Source organism: Schistocerca nitens, chromosome 4 (assembly GCF_023898315.1).
Source record: "Schistocerca nitens isolate TAMUIC-IGC-003100 chromosome 4, iqSchNite1.1, whole genome shotgun sequence".
Taxonomy (NCBI): Eukaryota; Metazoa; Arthropoda; class Insecta; order Orthoptera; family Acrididae; genus Schistocerca; species Schistocerca nitens.
In genome coordinates this window covers 147,056,346-147,079,943 of record NC_064617.1, presented here as the reverse complement: position 1 = coordinate 147,079,943, position 23,598 = coordinate 147,056,346, and the positions used below count along the sequence as shown (strand labels likewise).

The following is a 23,598-nucleotide window of genomic DNA, read 5'->3' as shown; positions in this document are numbered from 1 at the left end:
TCCTAAATGACCTGCCATTAAGCTGTTAAGAGCAGATTTTTTTTTTGGTTTATAGTTAGTGTTTGAGGGGTGAGAATGGAAATGCTGGGTGCACACTCTTAAATCCCTGAAGTTATATGAAAGTGATGGTATTCAGTTATCTAATGTCGTTCTCTGAACATTAATCATAACCCTATCTAGTGGACCATAAACAAAATTTCAGCTATTGCAGACAGTCACCCACCAGTACATACTCAGTGCTATCTGTACAAAAACAGGGCGCATCACTTGTATGTTATATGTGCCATTTACCACCTCGACAGAGGTTTCTTTTGTTAGCAAGAGCTTGTCTTTTCAGTTCAGTGTCCACAGCTTTTGCAACATATTTGTAATTTTACACACAAGGCCCGTTTCCACTCCCACATGTACACTCTGCTACCCACTGTTCAGTGAATGGTGGTGGATCATCAATATAGGCTTTTCTTTTTCTCCCTTTCCTGTTGTGTTTTAGCATGTAAGAAGTGAAAAATAATAAGTTCAAGATAATTTTCTTTATGTTTGGCTATATGCAGTGACCGCATTTATATCTATGAGCCTTACATGACATCTGCACTGCCATACTGCTCATCTTCAAGAGAGAAGCCATTATCCACTTTCGACTCTAGAACCACTGTGTTACTGCCATTGTATACTGAGTACCTGCTTCCTATGGGGTTGCTGTTGCTTGCTGTCCCAATGCATCCTTACAGCACACTAACATGCACCAACATTAGCACATACTCACCAAAGTTAAGTCTCATTCGTGCAATGAGTCTGTCACATTACAAGACTCCTTCTTAAGTTTTCAAAAAATGTTGTGCCTTTATTACTTGGTTTCCATGCATTAATTACATACTCATCACATTTCCCTTTAGATCTCTTTGAAATATTAAAACCATTTTTGTATCCTTTTAATGTTACATAAACTTTTCTCATGGACTACTTGTAGAATATTGTTGCACATGTATAAGAAAGTGATAAGTTGGGCCAGTATGCAGTAAGTTTTAATTATACAGTGGAAAATCCAGGATGGAATAATGATAATATAACTCCTACCTTGCAACCCCCACCCCACCCCAGCCTCCTCCTTATCGCCATCACCCAGACTGCTTCTCCCGTGTGTGTGTGTGTGTGTGTGTTTTCTACTTTACCTTTTGGCTGAACGCTCACATTTTTAGAAATGTTTCTTTTGTATTTGTCTGTGACTCAACATCTCCTATATAAGGCGAGTAGCAATTCTTTTCATAATTGTAAAGCTTTTATTATAGATCTGTGGAACTGAATATTGTGACTTACCAAAATAAAATAATATCTTACATTCAACTGACATTATTGATGTTCGTTAGGTAACTGTTTTGATGGATTGCTTAACAGGGGTAAAAGATGGGTAGGCTTCTCACTAATCCGTAGTGCAGACAGTGATAGTCAGTCTGCTTGTCTCTAGGCTAAATGTGTTACGTGTTGCACAAAAACAGACTCGCTAACTGCAGATGGGATATAGTACAGCTATCAGCACAGCAGTGAAAATACAGAAGACCAAACAGAACTAATATTACAATGTACATTTCATTACAAAGGAATAGAGCAGTGATGATATTAAGTTGTAGACTTTATTGTAAACAAGACTTCATTCCTTCATGCATTGAAGCACTTTTCGACAGAATGGCAAGATTGATTAAAAAAAAGATATTCCGTGGGGTTGAATCAAAAGATATTCCGTGGAGTTCATTCAAGTCTTTGCACCAACATTCTCACATTCTGATGAAGAGGTAAAAGACTTCTATAAAGAGTTCCAGAAAGTAATGAATGACAGAAAATCCCATTACAGGATGGTAATGAAGGACATGAATGTGAAAGTAGAGCAAAAACGAAAGAGTGATTTTTCATTGGGAAACTGTTGCATGACAGCAGAAATGTCATAGGGCAGGAATTAGTCATATATCTCTTGAAGATTGTTTTGTCCTTAAAACTTGTTTCAGAAGAAAACAAATGGCATATGAACTAGGCAGTCAGCAAATGAGACAGACTGTATTTTATCGAACAGTAAAGAAACTGTGCAGGATGTACAATCCTAAACCACATAAAGATTTCAGGAGATCATAGACTTGTCGGATATGGAATGAGATAGATACAAAGCTAGAAAGAAACATGAACTCATCAGAAAAGGAAAACAGAAATTTAGATGATGAGTGTTTGTCCAGGAAAGGGGGGGGGGGGGTATTAAATTAAATTAAGCAACATGTTTTGCCATCTTGGAAACTTAATATTGTACAGTTACAAATTAAAGAGGCAATTATTTAATCATTGGAATCCAAAAGAAAAAGGTATTGCAGACACAACAAATGAGAATAAATTCTGAAATGAAATGAAATGAAGCAAGAGTGTTATTGCAATGAGCACAAGAGTTTCAAGAAAACAATCACAAAAACATTGTAAAATACGAAAATTGGATTAGAGAAATAATTGAAAAAAGTAAGAGTTTGAATATGACAAAACAGAAACGTTGTTTATACATCACATTTCCTCAGTTAAGATGGCAGATGATACAGTAACTAGCAGCACTGGAAAACATGTGTAAACATTACAATACTTATTTAGTTTGTGTTGTTTGAGAGAGAAAAGGCAAAATACTGATAGCTGATAAAAGAAATAAAGTCATTCCAGATGTAATCCCAGGTGAACTATTTAAAACCATTTGAGGCATGAAGGCAGGAAAAGTCCCAGCAAGTACATGGAGGATTGAATAGAAATGGTTCTAGCTGGAGGCAAAGAATTACCAAAGAAACTACCGCAAAATTATTGATAGTATGTCTGCAGACCAGTGCCCCAAAACTGGGATGCTGGTGCAAATGTTATACTTCACATGAAATGGGATGCAAGCTGTTAGAAACTAAAAATCTATTGATTGGCGACTCCATGGAGTGCTGTGTGCACAACGACAATATATGTTAAATTAAAAATCACATAGTCGTCATCTTCAGTGCTGTGGTGTACAAATTAAACTCATAAACACTGGTATCAAGTAATCAGTAACCAAAACTAAGAAGCAATCACAATAACCCATTAGTTATTGTGATAGCTTCTTAGTTTTGGTTACTGATAACTTGATACCAGTGTCTATGAGTTTAATCTGTACACCACAGCGCTGAAGATGATCACTATGTGATTGAAAATCGATTTTGCTATCAATAAACCATCAATATTACGGCCAACGCTGACCTTCCTTGTAATTTAACTAAAAATCTGTTGCTTCCAACTAATAATGCGTAAGAGATTCACTAAAATTATCACCATATACACACATAAATAACAGTTGATTACAATCAAACAAAGAAACAAGCTGGATATAGAACAGTGGACAACTTGCAAACAAAGAACAGGGCAATGAATTGCTACTTTATCTCTTGGATTTGTAGATGTTGGAAAAGCTATATACACTTCCAACTACATCTGTTCTGACAGTCATTGAGAAATGAATAAACTGATTCAACCTGTTAATGTACTGAAGAATGTACACGTCAATGGTGCAGTCTCCATTAGACATGAGTAGAAAAATAATGAATTTAGAATTGAATGCAGTGAATGAAAGAAAATCCATATCATTAAAACTTATTAGCTCTCCTAGAGGAAGTTTTCAGTTCTTTGAACGGGGAAAATGAAGATATAATGAATGCTAATGTAACATGTCTGAACCACCTTCGTTATGCAGATGACATTGTTTTGAGTACAGATAAACTTCAATAACAAATGGAAGAATTTAATGAAGCAATTTTTGAAAGTATTAGTGTCTATAACCAGTTTTGAGTCTCTACTGTGGGGTGTGGACCTTCAGCACAATAACCATTCAGAAACGAATGTGTCCTCAGTGACTTGTGAGGAAATAGATAGATGAATCTCGAGAACTATTAGTTGTTACAGAATAAGAAACAAATGGGGTCAGGGAACAAACTGTACTGAAAGATATAATTGTGACAGGAATAAAACTTAAATTGAATGAATAAAAGTAGTCCTGAATATACTGCAAGTGCCTATACTATTTGGTGAAGTGAAGAGGAAGAAGAAGAATGAAAGTGGATGGCACATATATCCAGATGAATGGATGAAGATGGGGAAAGGAAAGTCTTTGCTGGATTCCTGCAGATGAGAAAAGACAGAGATGATGACTTAATGAAAAGTGAAAAAGATGTCATTAGAGAAAGACTCAAGAGTATCACAGACGCACGTTACATGGAAAAGTCTAGACAAGGCCTTCACCCAGCAGTGGATATCAAATGGATGACAATGACAATGATGATATTTGAATTTGTACATTCACCCAAGAGTTACCTGAAGATTTTATTAATTGTATGTGTAATGAAAGTAATATAAATTATGATAAACATATATGAAAATTAGAGTTACTGAAGTATGCCAATAACAAAAGTGACAAGCTGCGAGCAGTGTTCAGAATACATACCCCACAAGCTCTCCAGTGGTCAGTGTAGTGCTCTGAGTGAAGACTGGAGTAAGTATTGAAACAATTTGCTTAACTGCTTTTTTATATTCTTACCTGTCACCAAGTCATCTTGTGTCCAGAGCAAGTAGGCCTGAGCAAATAGGCCATTACAGTTCATTCTTAATAGTGAACAGTGCCACTTGGTGTCATTCAGTTCATATTCTTAGCTAAATTGCTGGTAGTTTCTGATATACATTCTAATATAACAGGTAATCAATGCTCTAGCAATGTCATGGAAAAATTTGCTTCTTCTTATTTTTCTTTCTCTTATTTCACGTTATTTTTATTCAACGTGTTTATAAATGTTATATTTCAATGTTAGGCTAAGAAAACCTAGATTTTTTATTATTGACTCAACAATAAAACAGTTGTTCATGTACATTTCAGGCTTTCATGCACACCCAATTGCTAAACCCTATGGAAGATGATATGTTACACAGTGTACTTGTAAACATATTAGGTCAGATTTCAGTTGACAAGGGCATTTCCACAAAACTGTCATGGAGGGAATTGAAAGAAGCTGTCATAAATATTAAAAAAGCAACCGTTTGGAAGCAGAATAACTTTTTCCAGTCATTTAAGAAGAAGAGACATATTTTATTTGAAAAGTATGTATGGAAGTATTTTATTTATTGTTTTAGTGCTGATGATGGCAGTGGTGGTGGTGATAATACAATCTGAATTGTTTTATTGCAGTGATAATTTGTTTAAATTAATCAATGGTCTTAAAAGGGAGTCTGGATTAAATTATTCACAAATAAATATAAATGCACACCAGCAGAGATTGAGTGATTCCGAAAATGCTCTTTGTGCAATAAATCAAGATTTTATAAAGAAACAAGTAAGTAGTGTCATTTTATTAAGCATGCTGTCTTAGAACCTTATTCAGTTTGATCTTAAAAAAAATCAGTACTATTTTAACCCTCGAGTGGGCATGCCTATGTACAAAGTGCATCAACCACAAATAATATTCTCTTGTACCATTCCTTTGTGGTTTTACAACTGTGAACGGGTACCTATTCCTTCATTGCTGCTTCAGCTAACAGAGTGATAAATTGTGCTGTTATGCGGCCAAATGTGCAGTGGTAATATAAAATAAAAAGTGAGCTAGGTTAGAAAAAATTTACGATGCATGCAAGAAAACGAGCCAAATTCCGAGCTACCGGTGCAGTCCCACAGTGAGACAGTTGCCTAAGAGACAATTAGCAATCGAATAAGTGTCTGGCTGGGATCTGATGCAACTACACTGTTTAATACTTCGAGTGAGTCATCACTACTTTGAGTGGGTTGTTATTGTGGGGTGACACTTGTATACAGCAAAGTAGTGATACACTGAAAGTTTATTTTATTATTGTTTAATTAAACAGTGATTTAGCTCATATAATGTAAGTTTATTTTGTCATTGTTTGATTGAACTAAACGAATTAAATTGTGATTTTGCTCATACATGTTTATCTCGGTAACGTAAAGACAGTTACTCTTTTCATGTGTACAAGGTACACCTGCCCATTCGTGTTACAAAAAAAGGCATGCCCTCTTGAGCGTTAATAGTTGTTTGTCTGCAATACAATTGACAATTAGATACTGGACAAAATTAACGTATCTTTAAACATTGCAGTAAGTGAACAATTCACCTTTTGTCACTGAATTGTCATTCCTAATGGTTCTGCTCTAATCACAGTGCCTGTAAATGGCATAAGAAGCCGAAAGTCATTTTCTGACCAAATAGATGTAATTTTACAGAACATTAGTAACTGTTTCCTGTTTATTATTATTATTATTATTATTATTATTATTATTATTATTATTATTATTATATTCTGCCAAACACCAATGGAGAATTTGCGGGATTAGCCGAGCAGTCTAAGGCGCTGCAGTCATAGACTGTGCGGCTGATCCCGGCGGAGGTTCGAGTCATCCCTCGGGCATGGGTGTGTGTGTTTGTCTTTAGGATAATTTAGGTTAAGTAATGTGTAAGCTTAGGGACTGATGTCCTTAGCAGTTAAGTCCCATAAGATTTCACACCCATTTGAACATTTTGAAAATTCAGTTAATGTTTTATGTAATTATGTGAAAGATTTTTAGAACACTCAATAAGATAATGCACTGTTAAGTAGCAGAAGAGTTACAGAATGGAATCTATGTTCACTTTCTTAAGTTGTCAGTTTCTGTTTTTCTCCAGTTTCTGTAGGAAAACTGTGCAAAAGGAGAAGTATTTTATTTCTGCCTTGTGCATGAATACTATTTTTGTAAACTATCATCAAATGTAAAATCAGATTCAGTTAGTAGGCGCAGTTCAAAAAGTTGCAGAAATGGGGAAGAAGAAGAAGAAGAAGAAGAAGACAAAGAAGAACAAAAAGTAGAAGAAAGCTTTTCTTCATCAGACAATTTTTCAAAGTATTAAAATAATTCACTGCCTATTTACTTTCTCACTTGCCTTCTCCAAACCCATACAGAATACATATCATATATCACAAGTGGAGTAGCTAATATTCATCACACTTTGGAAGTACTAGTTACCTCATCCAAACCAAGCAACCATTCACAATTAGATTAATTCACTCTGAGACAATTAAAAGGTGGGTATATAGTTTCAGGTACACACTTAAAATACTGTAATATGCTGATATACACTGAAGCACCAAAGAAACTGGTATAGTCTGGTGCAGGTATTAGATTGGTTACTGCTGCTACAATGGCAGGTTATCAAGATTTAATTGAGTTTGAACATGTTTTATAGTCGGCACACGAGCAATGGGACACAACATCTCTAAGGTAGTGATGAAGTGGGGATGTTCCTGTACGACCATCTCATGAATGTACCATGAATATCAGGAATCTGGTAAAACATCAAATCTCTGACATTGCTGCGGCCAGAAAAAGATCCATGATGATTCCAAGACACAAAGCTTTACGCCTAGCCTGGGCCCATCAACGCCAACTGGACTGTTGGTGACATGTTCCCTGGTTGGATGAGTCTCATTTCAAATTGTATCAGGCGGATGGATGTGTATGTGTAGGGAGACAACCTGATGAATCCATGGCCCCCTGCATGCCAGAAAGGGACTGTTGAAGCTGATGGAGGCTCTGTAATGGTGTGGGGCATGTGTAGTTGGAGTGATATGGGACCCCTGAAACGTCTAGATGCGACTCTGACAGGTGGCGCATATGTAAGCACCCAGTCTGATCACTTACATCCATTCATGTCCATTGTGCATTCCGGAAGACTTGGACAGTTCCAGCAGGACAATGCGGCACATCCAGAATTGCTACAGAGTGGCTTCAGGAACACTTCTGAGTTTAAACACTTCCACTGGCCACCAGACTCCCCAGACATGAACATTATTGAGCATATCTGGGATGTCTTGCAATGTGCTGTTCAGACGAGACCTCAACCCCCTCGTACTCTTATGGATTTATGGACAACCCTGCAGGATTCATGATGTCATTTCCCTTCAGTACTGATTCAGACAATAGTCGAGGCCATGCCACATCATGTTGTGGCACTTCTGCGTGCTTGTGGGGGCACTACATGACGTTAGACAGGTGTACCAGTTTCTTTGGCTCTTCAGTGTATATGCTTTATAATTTTTGTGCCAGTGGAGTAGCTTGTAATCAGTCAAAACTATCTGAATTACTCTGAGGGAGATGGAAAAACAGGCTTGGGGGGGGGGGGGGAGAGAGAGAGAGAGAGAGAGAGAGAGAGAGAGAGAGAGAGAGAGAGAGAGAGAGAGAGAGAGAGAGGGGGGGGGGGGGGGGGGAGAGAGAGAGAGAGAGAGAGAAGGCAATATTACGTGAAATATAACCTAAAACTGGTTCTCTCGTATTCTTTGGTGTATAACATGAAGATACAGAAAGATTACTGCAGATAGGATATGTTGTCATTATTAAAAGGTACATTGAATAGAAACAATGTTTACTGATGTTCTGTATATAGGGTGTATACGATCTGGAAAAAACATGGGAATTTTTTCGTCCGGGATAAGACCAGGAAAAGCCCGAAAATTTTTAAGAATTCCTGGAATTTTTAATTGCTTTAGTTAAATGATAACAGTTTTTACTGGTAAGAACTGATATTCTAACAAAGAATTTTACTTTAGCTCGTTACTGCAATATAATGCTGCAGCAATAAAAAATAAGAGGAAAAAATAAATAGAACTTCAGTTGCAAAGGAAGTACGCAACAAAACACAGCACACACAAAAGCGTTTGTTAGCAGCAAAATGTGTCAAATGCCTTAGGATGAAGACTACGCAATATTTCTTAACAACCACCTTCTTCCAGTGGGTGTGACGTCACGATGATTAACATTAAGTTCGTTTGAGCAGTTGCCAGCAGGCTTCTGCGCATGTGCAATTGAGTTGCGTACGAGATGTACCATCTCCCACTTCTGGCTACTTAAAGTAATTATACACGAGCTGTATCATCAGTAGCAACAAGCAGCCAGATGTTACTGCAAACATTTTTCTGGATGCCAGATTTATGCGTGCGCAGAGCAGTCTGAATTGTAATGGGATGAGGGGTAGTCTCTACGTGAACCGTGTTTACTTTTAGTGATTTTGATGTATTCTCTGGGTTTACAGCTCTCGAGAACAGAGCGGATTTCTGTGACCAGGAGCTATAATGTGAATTAAAATGTTCACATAATTATGGAAGGCTAAAATATGTTATTAGTTTTTCTGATTTTTATTTCCAGGTTTTTGGCAGTCGGCCATTAATTACCTTGCATAACAATGAAGTTATTTTTGTCGAGTTGCTAAAAAAATTTGGCTTTTATTAATCTTTTACACAGAGGCAGTCAATTCATTTGAAACACTATTGGCTAGTGTCAACTGCTTGTGGAATTCCAAGTATAGTGGAAACTCGATTAACCGTCATCTTCGGGACCGTGGTTGTGACGGTTGAGCGAATAGATGGATACCAGAAACACTGTATTCCTCCAAAACATAACCTCAATCAATTATTTTATGTATAGACACTTATCACTCTCACAGTAAAATAATAATATTTCGGAGCGAAAACAAATTAAATACGATTGTAATAGCAAATAAAACTATTTATTACATGATAAAAACATCCGTACAGTTGCTGCAAAAGTTGCAAAATACGTAATGTACAGTACTGTACTGTACTATAAACTTATAGATGAAATAGTTTATCTAGCTTGGAAATAGTCAGTCAATTTCTTCTGCCTTTTTGATGTTCGAGCTTTCACTGTGGCAATATTTCGTATTTTTCGGAGCAGTAGTGCCTGCGTTGCATTAGCCTCTTCTTGACTTTCAAACCATTCTATACACTTGGACAGCATTGTTTCGGCCTCTGAATGGCTAATAGTTTGTTTTTCTTCATGGTTTGAACATTCGTCTTCATCAGCCCTTCTTCTTCTTCTTCTTCTTCTTCTTCTTCTTCTTCTTCGGTGGCACTTACACTGGCAACAATTTCGTCATCACTCAAAATTTGATAACCCCCGTCCACTTTGTCACACTCTAACCACTCTGATACTTCTTCTGACGTCAAATTTGTGCTGATTTGTAAATTATTGCACAAATTGACCATCTCGTCAACTGTCACACACTCAGGTTCCTCCGATTCTTCACCTCTAGGTTGAGGCCAAAGTTTATTCCAGCCACTCTTGAGATTTGACACTGACAAATCACTCCATGCACTGGCAACATTGAAAATGGCAGCCTTAATACTGTAAGACCTCCAAAACTGTTTTATAGATGTTGATTCATCAGATGAGAGCAAACTTTCGATAAATATTTTTCTATAACGACGTTCCATGTTTTCGATGATTCCCTGATCCATGGGCTGTATAAGTGAAGTTGTGTTTGCTGGAAGGAGGAGACATGTTATGTTGCCATCATCACTTTTCATTTCACAAATAGGGTGCGTTGGGGCATTGTCTAATAGCAATAGCGCTTTTTTTTTTTTTTTCCAGCCGAATGTGCTCTTACTTGAGATACAAATTGTTTGTGAAACCAGTCAGAAAAAATTGATTGATCCATCCAAGCACTCTTCTGGGCATAGTATTGTGCAGGGAGAGCATTCAAATTCTTGAATGCACGAGGTTTTCTTGATTTCCCAATCACAAGTAGGGGTAGCCTATGACTGCCAGTCGCATTTGCGCAAACCATAGCAGTGATGCGATCTTTTTGTACTTTGAAACCTGGAGCAGCTTTTTTAGAGAGTGATGCTAATGTCTTTTGTGGTAAAGCCTTCCAATGAAGCCCAGTTTGATCACAATTGTAAACTTGCTCCCTAACAAGATTCAATTCAGCCATTTTTTCTCTAAATTGTTCCCGGAACTCAGCAATTACAGAGCTATCAGCGCTGAGTTTTTCTCCACTGATATCAAGTTGGCGAATGCCATGATGAAATTTAAACTTGTCGAGCCATCCGATACTTGCTTTAAAAGACGAGTCACCATCAAGTTTGTTGTTCATTTCAACAGCCTTGGCCATTATTATAGGCCCTGAAAGTGGAATCCCCTGACTTCTTGCTTGTATAAACCATCGGTACATTGCAGTGTCCAATTCATCATATTTTGCAGGTTTCATTGTCTTTCTTGTTCGCACATCTCCATCCATGCTCTGCATTGTTGACACATGTTGTTCTATTTTATCAGCATCACGTTTTATATCGTTAACTGTTGTTCTTTCAATACCATAAATCAGCGCTACACTTGCGCAGTTTCGCCCTTTTTAAGTGTTTTATAATTTCAAGTTTTTGATGAAGTCCTAAAACAACACGTTTATGTTTTTCACACATTTTATCAAGTCACTGTATCACACACACCTGCACTAAATACGGTAGTGTAAAATATTAGTCAATAAAGCTTATTCAAGTGGAAAACACGTAACACGGCACAGCCTGCTAGATACACTGCGACAATTACAGTCTTCTCGCCACAACTGGAAACTGATCCAGTGGTAATTGTTGACTCACAAGTGAGACAAAGACAAGAAAAGGGGGAGATGTGTTAGCACGTCAACTGAAGGTCATATTTTATGTACCATTCTACGGCGGGCGGGTACATTCACTTCCCACTAAAATAGAGTAAATAAACAAAGCGAACGCGTCACTGCACCTTAGAGCATTCTATTATTACAGTATTATTATGCTGTTACAGCAGTGACGGTTAACAGAAACTGACGGTTTAAAGAGTGACGGTTAATAGAGTTTTTACTGTACACATTGTTATCTTTTGGGACGTACGGCATTATGCCATAATAAAGAACTAAACATGAGATAATACAGTACTGGTACTCTAAGAAAATTTGCATTCTGAAAACCACACTGAAAAGTTAAATATCAGCTTGCGGCCTACTTCTTCTTGAATCTGGACATACGAATGTGCTGTTAAAGCCGAATTATGCTTTGTAGTATGGTTTACAAAATTCCCATGCTCTTGGAGTATCCTCTGATGTCCTGTTTCATTTATGATGTAATATAAGATCTCTTAATGCCATAAACGTACGAACATACAGTCTACCTACGTCATCGTAGCTGCGAAGGCACAGTAATGTAGTTTTCTGGCACTCTCTGACAACTGCTGAAACGAATTGTAACAGGTCATGGGAAAATATTGCAATTGATCGTTTAAAAAGCATTACTTTCAAAGTTATTTACTGAATAATGATTTATATCGAAACGAACTGTAGATAACGAAAATGATTAAGAGCAAGAATTAAAAACAAATTTTCATATCTGGTAAGAAGTATTCTCATACTTTTTGCTACTAGAAAAGCACAGAGAACCTTTAAATTGCATTACAGCAAAAAGCATGGTGAAGTCATACTGGTTTAACATAGCTTTAATTTTACTATTAATTATTGAATCTAACGGGAGAAGTGCAGGAAAGTTGGGTTTTGGGCAGAAAGGAACCAAAATGTATCACAAAAACGGGAAAATGAAATGAATGAGAACAAATACGAAACAGTTGCATAAAATGCAGAGAAACTGTCACATCAATTCCAAAAGAAAAGCCAGTACATGACTAACGAATATCTAAAAAAAATTATAAAGAATACTGGAACCGATAACTAAAATTAACGTATGTCGGTAAATTCCAGTTACAGATTCCAACCGCTTCATGATCCACATGTAAATTATTTTTGCAGTTGTGTGCACTGAAACGTAATAGCATTTCTACGTTTGTGATTGCTCTCTAAAACTACTCCGGATTATTAAAAAATGCAGTCATTAACTATAACTGACGTTCTATATGGGTCAATTCTAGTTACCGATTCTAAGTATTTGATGGTTCATAATTTTTGGACACTTGCAGTAAATCTGTGAAGTATATTTTTGTAGGATTTCCGATTTCTTCTCACTCTCAGAACCTCTATGAAAAAATAATAAATATTGTAGGTACAGCTTCCAAATTTTTCTCTTTTTCATAGTAATGAAGATAGTAATACCATATGTAGAAATGCTGTAACACTTTAGTGCACATGCTTGTTGTTAAAACGATCTAAATAACTAACCGTGGAATGGTTGGAATTAATGTATACTTGTTCGACCCTACTTTTTGTAAATTTTCATTACTTACTTGTCCTGTTAGATTTAATAATTAGTATTAAAAGTTAACGCTGATTCATAACATTGTGACTTCATTATGCGATGTACTGTACTCGATTTAAAGGTTCTCTGTGCTTTTCTTACATGCATAAATTACGATAGTTTATTTCAGACATGTACACTTCTGTTTTTCCGTTCTTATTTATTTTCCTAACATTTAATTCTTATTGATATAATTTGTGGCGAAGTAACTAATTAAATGAAATCTGTTTGTAATTTTACCGTATGCTACCCCTTCGTTCGTTTATGAGTATGATCAGTTGCTTTCAAAGATTGCCTCTATGCAGCGTTCTGCCTCAGATTTGACGTCATCGCTCAAAGCCGACGAGTGGAATCGAATGCTAGAATTGACCCCATGATGCTTCACGTCAAGGATCTTTCCAAAGCCTTTCTTTTCTTTTTTTGCTCATTCTGAGTTTCAGTTTCTAAACTGCCGGGAAATTCAGCGACGGTGTATAAAACGTTAACTATTGAAATGACTGATAAGTTTTACAGTTCCGAGGGAAAATATACATCCACTTAACACGGAAAAAGTGTATTTCCACCTGGGGAAAAGTGTGTTTTTTAACTACTGGGAAATACGGGATTCTTTCTTTTCTTTTCTTTTCTTTTCTTTTCAACCCCCCCCTCCCCCCAGGTATACATCCTGGAAGATTAAAGTAGCTTTAGCTGGATCATGCAATGACATGTCAGGAAATTATAGAAAGATAAATGTTACCAAACATTTTCTACAGTACTATCAAATGCCTACTACATGGATAGCGGGATGAATATATTTCCATATATCTAATCTACTTCTTCAGCAAGTCCAGATGTCTTGTAATGCTCAACTCGGTATGTACTGTCCACCCTTCAGAGATGAGATGTAACTGGGTGTCAAATCGAAGGAATGCAAGAAGGGTACCTCATGAAGTTCTATCCTCAGTTTTATAGCAAATATAAGACGTTAAAGCATAACTAGGAAAAGTGTTCAGATACAGTGATGGCCAGTTACAAGTTGAGCTAGGCATGTGATTGGTATGCAGCATCTGTTATCCAGTTCCCAATAGTTCATGCTAATGAAGCAATTTCGGTTATTGGAATATTTATATAGAATTGTATATAATATATATATTTATATAGAATTATATAGAATTGTTAGGGTAGACTGGGTGCCTTAGGTAGTGTTTCTTTGTCACTGAATATGACTTTTGTAACACTAATGTTAATTTCAGTCTTTCTGTTGCCAGCATACTGAAGAAATTCCTAACTATTGTGAATAATGGTGACCAACTGTAGAAGCAGAATAGTCACAAACTCTTTACTGGCATGTTCTGGAGAGATAAGTTGTTCTTATCTGTCTGCTGGTTACTCATTATAGTGATTATGGAAATAGCAAAGGGATATAGCATTCTTTCCTGTTGTGAAATTGTATTTCAGTTCCAATCATAAGTCTTCTGGCAACCTCAAACCAATACCAGGCAGAAATAGTCATAGGTATGCGCTTTGGGAAAACCAATTTACTTAATGAATAAAGTGTTTTGTCTTTGAAATGATCCTCAGCCATCACCAGTGCCCAGGAATTTGGTTGTAATACATCAATTACAGTATAATGTAAATGGATAGATAAAAGAAAACCTACTCACCAAGTGGTAGCAGGAGAACGCACACACACACACAAAAAGGTTTAACTTTTACAAGCTTTCGGAGCCAGTGGTTACTTCTTCTGGCAGATGAGTTGTAGGGGAAGGAAGAGGGGTGAAGGAAGGAAAAGGGCTGGAGAGATTTAGGGAAGTGGATACAGTTCAGAAAAGTCATCCAGAACCCCGAGTTAGGGGAGACTTACTGGACAGAATGAGAATGAAAGATTAATTGCTGAGGACTGCACCAGACGAGATTTCAAAACCTGAGAGCTTAATGGTGGAAGACTTGGTAATATGCAAGGCCGAGATTACAACAACATCATGCACGAGTTAATAAGAATAAAGCTAAGTGCATTCTATGTAACGTAGGTGGGAGGGATGGTGACAAAAAATAGACAGGTTGTGAAAGATGTAGAAAACTAAAATGAAGTGAAGGAAGGAGTACTAGCTGTGAATAAATGCTGAGATGGAATGATTAACGTAAATTAAGCCCAGTTCGGTGGCAATAGCCAAGGACATGTTGTCACACTAGTTCCCACCTGCAGAGTTCTGAGAAACTGGTGTCTGGGGAAGAATCCAGATGGTGTGTGTGGTGAAATAGGCACCGAGGTGATGACTGTCATGTCGTAGAGCATTCTCTGCAACAGGATAGTGTGTGTTGCAGGTATACACCATCTGATTATGCCCATTCATCCTGATTGATAACTGGGTGATACTCATGCTGATGTAAAAGGCCAAATAATGTTTACATAACTGCTGATATATGATGTGTACTTTCACAGGTGGCTCTTCCCTTGATAGTATATTTTTTGCCAGTTACAGGGCTGGAATAGGTGGTGGTAGGAGGGTACACAGGGCAAGTCTTGCAGTGGGGACAGTCACAGGGGTAGGAGCCATAGGGTAGGGAGATGGGTGCAGAAGTAGCATAGGGTCTGACAAGGATGTTGCAGAGATTGGTAGGGCAACGAAAAGCTATTTTAGGTGTGGTGGGCAAAATCCCAGACAGAATGGATCTCATTTCAGGGCTTGATTTTAGGAAGTCATTGCCTTGTCAAAGTAGCTGATTAAAACATTCAAGACTAGGACAACACTGAGTGTAAAGTGGTGTGCACCAAAGTTGTTTTTTGAAGAGATCAGCAGTAACAGGATTGGATGTGATGGATCAGGTAATCTGCTTTAGAACTAGACTGTTGGGAGAATTATGTCCAGTGAAGGCTGACATGAGATTGGTGGTGTATTGCTGTAAAGAGCCTGCATCCGAACAAATACATCTGCCTCCAATGCCAAGGCTCTATGGGAGAGAACGTTTGATATGGAAAGGATGGCAACTGTCAAAATGTAAGTACATTTGTTGTTATTACCAACATGCTCTACAATAGGATAGTCTTGACCTCGGTGGCTGTTTCACCATATGTGACATCTGGGTTTGTCCCCCAGACACCAGTTTCTCAGAATTCAGGAGTTGGGAACTAGTGCGACAACATGTCCTTGGTTCTTGCTACCCACCTGGCCTTAATTAACATTAATTCCATTCTGTCTCAGCATTTTTTCACAGTAACTGCTCCTTTCTTCACTCCGTTTTAGTTTTCTGCATCTTTCATTTTCTGACCTGTCTATTTTTCACCATCCCCCCCTCCCACCTCTGTTACATACAATGCTCTTATTAACTCGTGCACAATGTTTTAGCAGCAATCTCCATCTTATGTATTACCGTGTCTTCCATCTTTAAGCTCTCGGGTTTTCAAATCTCATTTGGTTCAGTCCCCAACAATCAGTCTTCCCTTCTTATTCCGTATGGCAAGCCTCCCCTGACCCGGGCTTCTGGGTGACTTTTCTGAACTGTATCCCTTTCCCTAAAACTCTCCAGTCCTTTTCCTTCACCCTCTCTTCCTTCCCCTTCAACTCTTCTGCCAGAAGAAGGAGCCATTGACTCTGAAAGCTTGTAAAAGTTAAACCTTTGTGTGTGTGTGTGTGTGTGTGTGTGTGTGTGTGTGTTTTTCTCCTGCCGCCACTTGGTGAGTACATTCTTTGATCTAGCCATTTACATTATGTTGTGAATAATTGATTATTTTCATTTTTCAATTACAGTACGATTGATTACTATGCACTATCAGACAATTTATTAATGTTTTCTTTGTTTGTCTTCTCATAGCATAATATTTCCGCATTGGTACTTTCATGTGGCCTTGGTACTTTCATGTGGCACAGAATCGCATTTGGACCCCGTTCCGTTTTGTGGTGAAAAGTGTACAATGTTCTGCAGCTTTGCAACATTTTGGATAATCTCACTTCACATCCTGTGCAGTGATGCTTGGCTCAGAAGTAGCCAATTTGAATCACAGTGTGAAAGACATTTGTGCCATCATTATTTGGCTGGAAAGAGGAGGAGACGTGATCGTGTAAAGTTCGTGATCACCAGTATTTAATCCAGGGAATTTATACAAAACTTCCCAAAATATCTTGTGGAATGAGGGCATGCGTTTGTGGTAATCTATCCGTTTCGTGCTGACATTAAGGTCAGCAGCTCTGTTGGCGCTAATGGAGACGAGTCGGCTATCCGCCATCACCAGATTTCATCCTCTCCCTTCAGTATAGCACAAACATGACTCAGTACTATACACACATCCATTAGAGCCACCTTCACCCAAACAGATACACTTAAAACAGAACTCTTGCTCTATGAGGAAAGGGTACCTTAAGGATTTCACAGCCAACAGTATCATTAGTTTTTTAAAAATGTGCTGCACATACGGCGTGGGGAGCAGATCAATATGTTACGAGGTTAGTCGTAGGTCCATAGTGTACTGATCCACCATACCTGAAGATATTGGCCGTACCCCACTAGGGAACATGGCTCGGCACAGCCCATTTGCCATTGTATATCACCCAACAACTCTTCATGCTGCAACAAGAATACAAAATGTATTTCATACTCCAGGTAAGGCACCTGTACACATTACTGCTAGTAGTTTTTTCCCATTTCTGTGCATAACCCAGTTCACAACTATCTAATGAAAGCAGTGACGAAAACACACCACCAAGATGAACAGTGGTGTATTAGACAAAGCATGTTTTGACCCTAGTGTAGGTCATTATTCAGTAACACGAGTTGATAGTAACATTCCAGATCTTTGGCTTTAACTATTATTGCTTGGTTAGACACTGCCCAGCGTGGAAACCAGATGTATCAAATATACCGTTATTGCAACTGGAGTTGGATTTTTAATCATTACCAGGTGTCTTGTTGCTCATCCTTATACGTTACTCCTTTCTGTAAGCAACAAGATCATTTGTGATTCCTGAGAAATCATGGCTTTTAAAATTGTCTCCTGAATATTAATGATTTATGCGAAAAGTTGGAGCAAATAATCACCAATAGCAAACCATGAACAATTTAAATGTGATGAATTTTAGAAAAGAGAAAAATACAGAATCCGTTTATTACATGATCATCACAATTTTATCATCATCTGTGAGATCTGCTTCAGGAAAAAAACCTCTTTCTTTTAGTCTTGGCAAGGAAGCATCCAAGTGATGTCATTATTGACATATAGTTTAATTTTGAAGGTTTTGTTGTTTGAGTGAAGAGTGGTATGGTGTTGGTGGCAATTTTTACAATATTTAATTTATAAGCATAAAGATGCACCATGGTATTTTGAGTAAAAGTGGGTAAAATATATAGGGAAAAGCCTGAGCCATTGAAGCAAGATCATGAACATTATGCTCTAGGTCTAGGTGAATGCAGTGTTAAGAATAATAATTTTGATGCACGAGTAGTTATCAATCACCTGACAGTGCAACAGGTTGTCCATAGTCGTACATATAAATCATCTGTGCTTTTTTTTTTAATTGAAACAAATTCAATTGGTGGAGGTAAAATCCTCTGAAACACATACTGGGAAGAATGATAACTGTGACAGGTATTGTTCATAACACTCAGACAAAATTCTAGGTATATTTTCCATTGAGGACAGTGCAGTATTGCCTTCTTTCCTAGCTTATATTTATTTAGAATCTCTTGCGTAGCAAATAGGCAACTGGGCAAATAGGTAACTGGGTGCGGGCCAGTCCTGTTTACAAAAGGGGTGAGGACTGGATGCGTGGAATTACTTACCAATATTGCTGATGTCTGTCTGTCTGCAGGATCCTATAGCAAATTCCTACCTCTAGAATCACAACATTTCTGGAGGAATACAAGCTTATCCCAGAGGATCAGCACAGATTCAGGAAAAAAAACACTTATCTGAATCACAGATTGCTTTATTCCTACATAAAATTTTCCAGACAATGGGCACAATGATGATATTTTGAGGAGGGTAGATTGCTACTTGCCACATAGTGAAGATTCTGAGGCGCAGACAAGCATAAACAAGCTGGTAAACATGTAAGCTTTCGACCAAAAGGCCTTCCTCTGGAATAGACAACACACACACACACACACACACACACACACACACAGGCACGACCTCTGTTCCTGACTGCTGAGGCCAGACTGCAAGCATCTGTGGGAGATGCAATCTGTGTGGTGAGGGTAAGGAGAGAGCTTGGGTGGGGTGGGAGAGGTGTAGCAGGTTAAAAGTGGAGGATGGTAAAGTGCTGTTTGTGGGAGCATACATGGATGAGACTGGGAGAGTACAGAGCACTAGGTGCTGACAGGAGGTTAGGTGGGAGAGGAGAAAAGGAGCAGAAAAGGAAGGAAGTAAAAAGGCTGGATGCATTGGTGGAACAGAAGACTGTGTAGCGCTGGAGTAAGAAAAGGGAAGGGGATGAAGGACAGTGTCTGATGAAGGTTAAGCCCATGAGGGTTATGGTAATGTAGGATATATTGCAGCGAGAGCTCACACATGAGCATTTCAGAAAAACGGGTGTTCGTATGCAGGATCCAGATGGCACAAGCTGTGAAGAACATTGTCAGGCAGCGTGCTTAGCAGCTGGGTGGTCCAGCTATTTCTTGGCCGTGGTTTGCCAGTGATCATTCGTGTGGACAGCCAGCTTGTTGTCACACCCATATAGAATGCATCATGATTGCAGCTTAGCTTATAGAACAAATGATTGCTTTTACAGGCAGCCCTGTCTTTGTTGGGATGGGTGATGTTTGTGACCGAACTGGCGTAGGTGGTGGTGGGAGGATATATGGGGCAGGTCTTGCACCTAGGTTTATTACAAGGATATGTGCCATGAGGCAGGGTTTGGAAGCAGGATTGTGTACTGAATGACAAGAATAATGTATAGGTTTGGTGGGCAGCAGAACACTAGTGTGGGAGAGGTGAGATGGATAATGGCTAGGACATTCCTCATTTCAGGGTACGGCGAGAGGTAGTCGAAATCCTGGCGGAGAATGTGATTTAGATGCTCCAGTCCTGGGTGGTATTGAGTCACAAGGGGAAGTTCTGCTGTGGCTGGACAGTGGGACTTTGGGGGCTGGGGGTTAACCGGAGAGATAAGGCATGAGAGATCTGTTTCTGTACAAGGTTGGAAGGGTAATTACGGTCTGGGAAGGCCTCAGTGAGACCATTGGTATATTTCAAGAGGAACTGCTCTTCACTGCGGATGCGATAGCCACGGGTGGCAAGGCTGTATGGATGGGACTTACTGGTGTGGAATAGGTGGAAAGCTGTGGAAGTGGAGGCATTGTTGCTGGTTGGTAGGTTTGATATAGATGGAGGTACTGAATAGCCATCTTTGAGGTGGAGGTCAACATCATGCAAGACGGCTTGTTGGGTTGAGAGGACCATGTAAAGTGAATTGGGAGGGGGGGGGGGGGGTGATGAGGTTTTGGAGGAATGTGGATAGGGGTCTTCACCCTCGATCCAGATCATGGAGATGTCATTATTGAATCTGAACCAGGCGAGGGGTTTTTGATTCTGGGTTGTTAAGAAGGGTTACTTTAGAATGAGATTGAGATATTGGCAGAAGTAAAGCTGTGAGGACCGGGCGTGAGTCGTGCTTCGGTAGCTCAGATGGTAGAGCACTTGCCCGTGAAAGGCAAAGGTCCCGAGTTCGAGTCTCGGTCGGGCACACAGTTTTAATCTGCCAGGAAGTTTCAGGGTTACTTTAGGTGGCCCATGACTAGGTTGACATAGGGTAATGCCACACAGGTGCATGTTGCTGTACCATGGATTTGTTTGTTGGTGATGCCTTCTAAGATAAAGTAACTGTGGGTGAGGGTATAGTTGGTCATGGTGACCAGAAATGAGATTGGAGGTTTGTAATCTATCAGTGCTGGGCAAGGTAGTGTTCAATAGCAGCAAGGCCATGGGCATTAGGGATGTTAGTGTAATGGAATCTGGCATCAACAGTGAGCAGCAGATTACTTTGTTGTATAGGAACAGCAACTCTGAAGTGTAGGTGGAGGAAATTGTTGGTGTCTTCTATATAGAAGGGTAGGTTCTGGGTAACAGGCTGAAGTGTTGATCTATGAGGGCAGAAATTCTCTCAATGGGAATACAGTAACAGGGCACAATGGGGCATCCTGGATTGTCGGGTTTATTGACTTTAGGTAGGATGTAGAAGGTAGGAGTGCAGGGAGTGGTAGGTATGAGGAGAGAGAGAAACTCCAGGGAGAGGTTCTGGGATGGATCCAAGGATTTGAGAAGTGACTGGAGAGCCTGTTGGATTTCTGGAATGGGGTCACTGTGGTGGGGTTTACAGGAGGATGAACCTAACTATTGGCAGAGTCCTTTCTGCCACGTAATCCTTGAGGTTCAAGGCTACAGTGGTGGAGCCCTTATCAGCAGATAGGATTATAAGCTTGGGGTCAGTTTTTAGATGGTGGAGTGCAGCTCTTTCTGTAGATATAAGGTTAGTGAGCATATTGTGAGATTAGGGGAATGATCGCAAGACATGGTTCTACGTTAAGAAATTCGGGAAAGATAATAGGGTGATTTGGGCTTAGTGAGGGTTGATCACGGTTGGATGGAGTAGTTAACTGAGCTGAACATTGGTTTTGGGTTGATGGCGAAAAAATGTTTCCACTGAAGGGACTGGGAGAAGGATAGAAGGTCTTCCCATGACTGAATTTGGAAGTAGGGCAAAAGGTAAGGTCTTTGGAAAGGACTGATATTTCTGCAGGGCTAAGGCTTTCGGAGGAAAGGTTCATGACTTTTTTGGTGTCTTTTTAGATTCTGGATTATGTTTGGTGGTGGAAGGGAGTTTTGGAGGGTGTGGTAAATGCAGCAGGTCTGCAAGGCTGTGTTTGTCAGCTATGAGGGGATGTGGAGGGGGGGGGGGGGTTTGAGACTGTTATACAGATGGTGAGTAGCGGTAGTCTGAGGTGGGAGTAGAAGGTGAACAAGTTGTTGAGTTTTTTGGCATGGCATTGTGCATGCTAATCTAGTTCCTGGAGGGTAAGAGTGTCATTGTGATGATGAGATACAGGAGTTTGGGATTGCACAGCTGGAGAGGATGTTTGGGCCTGATTTACATGATTTTGCCTCCAGTAAACAACACAGGAACCCCCGAAATGCCCTTACCATCATTTTACCCATCTCTGGTTACAAATCCTCCTTCCACAATGACCTCCATCTGTTCAGATTCCATCAGTGTGTAACTCTCTTCAACCTAGTCCCACCAGACCATGAAAATCAGGCCCAAACCTCCTCCCAATGCCTCCTCTCTGTTCCTAAAATTCACCGGCTGTCTAACACAAAACTTCTGTATCTCATCTCTCAGACTGAAACTCTTGCCCTCTGGAAACTAGAGCATCATGCACAATGCCATTTCAAAATACTCTCCAACTTGTTCATCTACAATTCCCACCTTGGACTACCACTATCCACAACCTGTACAACAGCCTCCAACCCTCCCTCTCATCCTCTCATAGCTGACAAACCCTGCCTCACAGACCTATTGCGTTTATAACACCCTTGAAAACTCCCTTCCACTACCATACAGAATCCAAAACTGAAACAGACACAAAAAGCAGCCATGAACGTTTCCTTCAAAAGCCATAGCCCATAGAAGTATCAATCCTTTCCAAAGGCCCCACCTTTTGCCCTTCTCCCAAATTCAGTCAAACAGGACTTGTTAAAGACCTTCTCTCCTTCTCCTGGTCCCTACAGTGGAAACACTTTTTCGCCACCAACCCTACAAATCAGACTCAACCAAAGACAACTGTTGAATCCTGCCTGACTCAGTTCACTCCTCCATCCAATGGTGATCTACACCCGCTGCCCTGAATCACCCCCTGTTACATTTCCAGAATTCCTTAACCTTCAGCATTTGCTGACCACCTGGTTCAGATTCAGTGACGACATCTTCCTGATCTGGATTTAGGGTGAAGACCCCTATCCACATTACCGAGCGAGGTGGCGCAGTGGTTAGACACTGGACTCGCATTCGGGAGGATGACTGTTCAATCCCGCGTCCGGCCATCCTGATTTAGGTTTTCCGTGATTTCCCTAAATCACTCCAGGTAAATGCCGGTATGGTTCCTCTGAAAGGCCACGGCAGACTTCCTTCCCCATCCTTCCCTAATCCAATGAGACCGATGACCACGCTGTGTGGTCTCCTTCCCCAAACCAACCAACCAACCCCTATCCACATTCCTACAAAACCTCAATGCCTTGTCCCCCCTCCCTCCAAATTCACTTGACATTGTCCTCCCAACCCAACAAGCCACCTTGCACAATGTTGACCTCCACCTCAAAGATGGCTACATGAGTATCTCCATCTATATCAAACCTAACAACCATCAACAATACCTACACTTCAACAGCTGCCACCCATCCCATACCAAGAAGTCCCATCCATACAGGCTTGCCACCTGTGGGCATCGCATCTGTAATGAGAAGCAGTTCCTCTCGAAATATACCATGGGTCACACTGAGGCCTTCACAGAACAAAATTACCCTCCCAAACTTGTATGGAAACAGACCTCCCA

General features: G+C 39.6%; 1 protein-coding gene across 7 annotated transcripts in view; it reads left to right on the top strand.

Moving 5' to 3' along the window:
- Positions 1-23,598, top strand: part of LOC126251335 (uncharacterized) — a 131,690-nt gene that overhangs the window by 88,718 nt on the left and 19,374 nt on the right. For all 7 annotated transcript variants that reach the window (XM_049951681.1, XM_049951683.1, XM_049951682.1 and 4 more), the window contains 2 exons: positions 4,901-5,121; positions 5,210-5,354. In XM_049951681.1, the coding sequence (XP_049807638.1) occupies positions 4,901-5,121; positions 5,210-5,354 (366 nt within the window). The remainder of the gene's footprint in view (positions 1-4,900; positions 5,122-5,209; positions 5,355-23,598) is intronic.